General features: G+C 46.1%; 1 protein-coding gene across 1 annotated transcript in view; it reads left to right on the forward strand.

The window, feature by feature from the left end:
- Nucleotides 1-7,454: 7,454 nt before the first annotated feature.
- T265_00608 (hypothetical protein) overlaps nucleotides 7,455-7,594 on the forward strand; it is a gene marked incomplete at both ends in the record, with an annotated part of 5,580 nt that continues 5,440 nt past the window's right edge. The window contains one exon of the mRNA XM_009164436.1: nucleotides 7,455-7,556. Coding sequence (XP_009162700.1) covers nucleotides 7,455-7,556 — 102 coding nt within the window. The remainder of the gene's footprint in view (nucleotides 7,557-7,594) is intronic.

A 7,594-nucleotide genomic window follows, 5' to 3' on the forward strand; every position in this document is an offset into this window, starting at 1 on the left:
GTTGGTGTCTTTTTGTTTTGTTGACGAGGTGGGTTTTGGTGCCATGTCGCCTCGATATTGACGAAGACAACTCCAGCTATGTACGTCCACGTAGGCCATGGGCGTCGCAGAGTTTATCCTGGCTGTCCCAGGTGTACTGATTTTTAAATGCTTTTGGACGGGCAAAAGGCCAGTTTTTGTTGTTGTTGCTGTTGTTGTTGTTGTTTATGGCGTTGCCAAATAACTCAGCCGATACAAGGCCAAAACCGGCATCCACAATCAGAAGGCAGCAGTTCTCTTTTTAAATTTTATTTCCCGAATTTGAAGGCCAGGCTCGGAACCAACGGCGATGGGCGGTGCACCCGTGCTACCGGAGAGGTGGTGGGTATACGAACGCAACACGGTGCAACGTAACAAAGCGACCCTCCCGGCAGGGTGCACCCAACCACCACACGAGGTTTTCATCCCTCGTGCGTGCTACCAGCTCTGCCAAGTTGAAAACCATCCAAGCAGTCACAACTGAGGTTTTTGCAATAATAAAGTACTCCAGCTACCATTTTCATCCGGTCGGGGAGAAGCAAGGTCAGTAAAATCAGCTCAGTCAATTCGAACAAGCAAACAGCAAACAGACGCTGGAAATGGCACGTTGCGGAGGAGGTAGCGGAATGACAGTTGCCGATGAGACAGTAGGGACGGAATGGTGGTATTCAGGGCGAGTGCATTAAGGCTAAGCGGCGGCTGAGCGTTGCGGTGAGCTAACATGTCAAGCAGAAACGTACCGCGATGTTGTGTGTGAGTGTTTCGTGGGCTGTGGAGCAACTCATCATATGGATTTGATGTGTATACATAGGCGTATAATGTACTATAGTAGTGAGAGGAAGCTGACAGCACAACTAGACACCATCTACAAAGCTCATTGCACGAATGGTAGTAGAACTCCCGTGGGGCAGACCGGCCAGAAGCCCCTCGCAGATACCCCTTGTTTTGCCCGCTACTCTCGAGTTCTAACGTCCACATCGGGTAATGTCAACTTCCTACGGCAGTGCGCCTTCTACGCTCAATCCCCTTTATCCATGAACTTCACCGGCAATGCTTTTATTCTGACATTTTGATCATGCCTGACGGTATGACAACCAACATTTATGAAAAACACTGATTGTTAACACGGTTTCTCAGAGCACAAAGCACAGCCTAGATTGCAGCATGTCAGTTCAAAAAATATTGAATACAACACGAGACCCATCGGGGCGTTTTTTTATAAAAAGAAACAGTGAGAGAAATTTAACCGATGAAGGTGCTGAGCTTTGTGGGAAGTTAACGTGCTCGGCAATCCCGATTTTTTTAAGTCCTGTTTTTTCAGGCATACTATTCTCCCCAGACACATTTTTAAGAAAAATTCATGTTTTTTGAACCATGAATAAAAAGTAAATCATCAAATAGGATAAAACTAGATCAACTTTACTAGGCACTGTCTCGATCACCCAAACGGTCGGCCTAATAGCCCAAGTGGGCAGGCTCTTAAGTGATCTTTCAGCCAGCGTCTCGGCAAGCTTCGGCTGTGCCGTTTAAGGAGACACTAAGTGCGTTCAAATAAAATCGCCTCTGTAAACACCACGCCAGTCAAGCAGATGGAGCTAGTGTGTGGCTTATAGACCACACACTGGTTTCACTTGCGTCTTCGTTCTTACCAAGCCATCGGCACCGTTGCTGCCTTGACCATTTTTACACCCTCTTCGTTGGTCTCGTATCACTGTGGTGTGTTTGGTAAAATTTGCCCACGCACTCACTATCTATATCTTCTGGTGACCGATGTTGACCTCCGCAACGATTCGTTATCTGCACATGCAATCTTCAGTTTGAACACGTCCCAACACAAGGTATAGTTGTCATTCGGTGGTTGGTCCCAATTAAATTGAGCTCTTTTAGGATGGACTTAATGATATTCTACTCTCGCCATGCAGAGTTATGACAGATAAATCGCATCCTTGTCATCATTTTAGCTGTGCCGACAAGAAAATAGACCTGTCCTGCAACCATGCATCTTCTGGAGTCGCACGAAAACTGCATCCATTTAGACAGACCCGGATTTCCAGGGATACAATGTGTTATGGAACACTTCTGGGCTGCACAAAATGACCCAATTTGGTCAATTTTAGGAACCGCGGTCCTCGTCGGTCCAAAAAGAGAGAATTAGCTGACCGTCTCGGTGGGCAAATCAGCGTTGCGCTCAATCAGTGCGAAATTAAAATAGAGGATGGATCGGTAGAATGCGCGAATTTGCATACCAAACTGGTTTTGACGGAATGCACAGCCGAACCCTGACTGGATCTCCTTTTATGATTTTTCAGACGATCAACCAGATGACCCGTACCAGACAGTAGTCTGTTAACCAGGTGCCGGCGCATTGAGGCTGGACCAAAGAAAAACGCTTAGCATTTTTTCGTGGCGAAACCTTGCTGAGGGGTTCGAAGATATCTTATTGAGCAAGGAAGGCCCTCATGGCTAGAGCATAGCCCCATCTATTTTAAGAGGGCTGCGTATAGGATGGTTGCAAGCTGTTTCAATACGATGCTAATGCTCCGTCCCTTATCCTGTCGTTTTTAATTTTTTGAAACCTAGAATGGTCAGAATAATTATGATTGTTTTGTTAAAAGCCGGAGACTTTGGCTTCCAAGATGTCTTTAATGCGAACCTAAATTTAAAGGCACCTATACCGGCCTTTACATTGGTTTCTGGCCATAGGAAATCGCCTTGTACGAGGACACAAAAGTTGTCCATAAAGGCAGGCTTTCCACAAAGGTAATGGAACACAGTTCTGAACAGTGGAAGGTTCAACAATCCAAAATGTACACACGCATGACTTTCAACGGAACTCTAGACAACTTACAGAGGTCGTACTTCTCGACTGTCTCGGGAAATTAGAGCCGGTGAACCGTTGCGTAAGCCATTTGGTCTTTCCTTAACAAAACTGATATATTACAGAGGTGGGCTGAAAACTGCAAGTTTCTTAACGTTCACAAACAGGGTGACGGCTTACAAAACATGAGAGTATTATGTATTCACGGCTTGAGGCGATAACGTAGCGGTCAAAGTTATTTGCTTTTGCGTAGATGTTTGATTGCCGTGTTTGATTAATCATCACTGGGGAAAATGTTCGCATGATAATATTACTTTGCCTTTTTTCAGTGACGACAGGAAAGATTGACTCTATTTCAATTGAATGACCGAATGACTGGATGTCCCTCATGAAGAAGAGAAAGAGAGCAAGTGTGACGGGAAAGGCCGCGATAGCTTGTGTAATCGTACCAGAGTATTTTGTTTGCTTCGCTGCTGTGTAAAATCCAATGCCGGAATATCCAGTAGAGCGCCTTACTGCATCAGTTCGAATTTTGGGAGTGTCGGAACAAATAATGATGCTGAAGGAAGTTTTGATTGAAAATGCTTGCACAAGGCTAGCCTTCTAAAGGCAAACTAATAATCCCTCCTGTTGGTAATAACCCTTCCAACACAAATGTGAAAAAATAATTTTCGGTTTACGATTCTTTATCTCCAGTGGATTTGTTTCCTTCTGAGCATTTTGCACAGTAATAAAGACGCACGACTTGCCGACCTCTCAAGAGGAAGTTTTGATTGAAAATGTTTGCACAAGGCTAGCCTTCTAAAGGCAAACTAATAATCCCTCCTGTTGGTAATAACCCTTCCAACACAAATGTGAAAAAATAATTTTCGGTTTACGATTCTTTATCTCCAGTGGATTTGTTTCCTTCTGAGCATTTTGCACAGTAATAAAGACGCACGACTTACCGACCTCTCAAGAGAATAAACGAGCCTGTAAACCAGTGCGCTTGAACTGAGGAAATCAGACACGTGGCATATTCGATTACTTCATCGATTTCAACGTGCAGGCCAACCCAAATATATCACTCACGTTAGGTCCACGAGAGCACTCCAAATTTGTGGAGGCGTTTCGCAAAACCGCACCAAATACGGCTGAACCACCTGTTAGCATGTTGCGTGAACCACCATCCCACTGTTGAGGAACCACCCACATTGACCGGCCAAAAGGCTTTTCTTACCGTGAGCACATCAGTAAGTTGATGGCTTTATATTCTGACAAACAAGGTATTCTGCGGTACCCTCCGAAAATTGTAAACCAGTTAGCAACGTTCAGCTATGCAAGAACGCTTGCTTTGTCACCCATTGCATTGAACATATACATATACACATACAGCTTTCACTGAATTTACGAGAGAGTTAGAGACGTACGCATTCACTGACACCGTTTATTTGCCCGAATTCTGTCATCCATGTAAACCTTACAGCTGATCCTGCATAGCAAACATGACCAAAAACTACGTTCTTGTGCCAGTAAATAACTTGCTCGCTTTTAAGAATTTACTGTCCGAAAGATGGTCCGTGATTGCTGTCTATTAGTCAGTTAAGCGAACCGTTCGATCACACAGCGCAAACAATATTCAGAGTTTACTAGCTATTAGGTTCAGCACTTTGGTCAGAAATTGCGATGAATGCAACGTCTTGGCTGTCCGCAACGCCGCCAATCAAGCGGCAAGGCCGAACCTGCGTTGAAGATAGCAGAGCATATTATTACAATTGGAGTAACCAGCTCCGGCGCCCTTGAGAGACGAAACGTACCAACATCCGCAACTATTTGGAGTTTAGCGCGAAGAATGTTTTGCGAAATTTTTGAGGTGACGCTTAAATCGCGTCCACCCAGTGGAGGGTTGACACAAGAATGCCGTTACCACTATAACTGAAGCTAGTTTGCCGAACAACGGGAATGAAAAGTGTAAGCCTAAACTACCTTCGGAATCTTTAGGCCTATGGTAACAGGTGAACCAATGCATGGTCGTGACCACGCGTTCGTGTGGCGTTGTGGTAGAAGGGACAACTACACAAACGCGGGTTCAGATTCGGAAGATAGGAAGTTCATGCGGCCAAATCCTAACCGTCTTCCAGTCACTCGGCCTAGGTTTGTGCCAAAGACGAATCCGAATCCCGGTTATGCGATCTTGTTCAACACGACATTTTATATCATTACGAGATTGCTGAACATCTGAAATACGGAGATCAATTATGCCCAGTAAAACTCCACCTAATTTGTCTTAGTCGTGGAAACTGAAGAAGAGCCGCAACTTGTGTCACAACATTGGTTCGGCCGCGAGGAGTTTACTTGGTTCCACCTCCGTCAGTTTAGGCAACTGTGGTAGCTACCATGATAATTGCAAAGTTCGTGGACAGGACTATATAGGAGAGCAAGTTTAATCCCTGAGGTCTGGTCCGTGACCGAGGCCTTTCCACTGTTTCGGCGCCAACATCCAACCTATGTTCCGCCGCCAGAACGAATAAGTGGAGCATGCCTAAAATGGAAAGTGATAATCGCTCTTGAAACAGAGTGAGGAATTTGCCAACTAATTGTTCACTTTATGGAAGTTAGGGAAGTTGATCTACTGTAACTCTCAAGGATGACGTACAACTGCTCACCGTTTGTGCACCATGTGAGTGCCTGATCAGGTTGCCACTCAATTAAAATTCCCATCTTTCTGGATAAAGCATGAGCAGCAAAGTTGTTGAATGTACGGGGAACGGGTCCTACGTGCAGATAAAGGGAAAGTGAGGTCAGCCTTGGCTACGTAGACATGCACCAAGGCGATAAGATCCTCAATAGTCGAGCCCCATTTCTCGATATGAGATGAGAAAGAGGGAAAAATTGGAGACGTATGAGGTTGCGCCGAGGTTTGAAGTCGGGGAACCCCGTATCAACGATGTCCCGTCAGGTTGCAAGGCACCCTGTGGGGCATATGCAGCATAAAACGGCTTCCTCGTAATATGAAGCCAAGATAGCAGATGAAATAGCATTCATCCTAAAATCTACCATCAGTTTGTTCAATTTACAGCGGATCTTGATGGTTGGTAGAAGCATTGCAGGCCCCGGGAGATATCAAGGCAGTCAGCAGTTAGCTTGTATAGCACTTCTCTTGCATTATGCATAGCCTTTTAACACCACATATTCCACAAGGATCTAAAATATGTGCGACTACGACTTCGTCCATCGGCCCTAGTACATGCTATGCTTACGCGCCTTGCTGGCGGATGGTCTGATGTTTTACCTCAATTCAAAGTGTTCTTCTGTAAAAGTGGTGGTGTGTGTCCGCTGCATAAACAACCATAAGAGCTGTTGTGTTGTTGCTGATGTCCTCTGGCAAACTTCCACGTAAGACGCCCTCATCCCCGGGATATATTTCTCTGATTTTTACTGCCCACCAGGCCAGAACACTCTACTTGCCACAGTGTGATGGCTCACATTTTCCCAATCACCTCATTGAAAGTGGCTCAACTAGAGACTCCTTCGCAGTACAAAATTCTCCGATTTACAGCTGAGGATCCACTACGCCTTCGAATTCATCTGATGGTCGTTTCGATTTCTACTCGACTAAACCAGTGTCTGTAGTACCCACGATCTTTCACGAAGGATTATGTTTGCGTGCCCCCTTACCAAGCCTCCAGACAGAAACTGTCGCTCTGCACTTTTAGTTTGTCTTGGACCTTACGTTGGGGTTGTCGGATAGAATGCTATTCTCGCAACGTAGCACACTCCACTAGGTCTAGCTTCCCACTTACGTCGTCACGCCAGACAGGAGTTTCACGATTTATTCTCCCCATGTTATCTATTTACCAGACATGGGTCTGTCCAGATTCACGGATTCACGGATTGATACACAGGATCGAGGCATTTGCCCAAGTTTCCCGGGTCGGTTTTGTTCTTGTCGGTCAGTGGCTGTCGTTCACCTGAAAGGCACAAGTGAAAAAGGGTGTAGCACTGCTCTTTATGTTCTCAGCGCGGGGCAGTATGCTGGCCAGCGCGAGGAGTCGCATAAATAAATGTCTAATAGTGCTCTAAACTGGGCTCAAGAAGGAGCGTAGACAACTGCTGGAGGAAGGTCATTCCACGCACTAAACTGGGTCAAGAAGGAGCGTAGACAACTGCTGGAGGAAGGTCATTCCACGCAGCTACTACTCGAAATGAGGAAAAAAATTCGTGTAATTAATGTGTGCTCTGAGCTTGAAAATTTTCTTACTATGTCCCCGCCGGCTGTTCGCTGGGTCAACGGCAAAAAAACCTGTTTGCCAAGCTTTGTTCAAACAGGGCGTAAGTAAGAATTAGGTCCCCTCGGAGGCGACGGTGCTCCAGGGGATAGAGATCAAGCATCGCGAGACGCCTTTCGTAGTCCACGAATTTGAGGCCGGCAACCATTCTCGTAGCGGCTCGCTGGATACGCTCAATGAGAGTGGCGTCTTTCGTGCGTCCTGAGTAGACAACTTGGTTGGCGTACTCCAGGAGCGGTTCTTCTGGGCCGATTTCTCATGGTGCAGTGAGAAGGGCAAGCTTGAGGAGACCCAGATGCCCCCAATCCTTTTGGCCTCTATCCTCATGATGTTTTCTGGACTTTCTCACCATGCATAACAAAAGCATTCGCCGAGTCTCCTACAAACGGAGTATGGACGCACTTTTCGTCATTCGGAGGGAGATGCCAGTCCAACGACCACTGCTTCGCAGCGTCTACATCGATTTGGAGGGCGCTGGCATCGGAACTCC

This window comes from Opisthorchis viverrini (genome assembly GCF_000715545.1).
Source record: "Opisthorchis viverrini unplaced genomic scaffold opera_v5_6, whole genome shotgun sequence".
NCBI lineage: Eukaryota > Metazoa > Platyhelminthes > Trematoda > Opisthorchiida > Opisthorchiidae > Opisthorchis > Opisthorchis viverrini.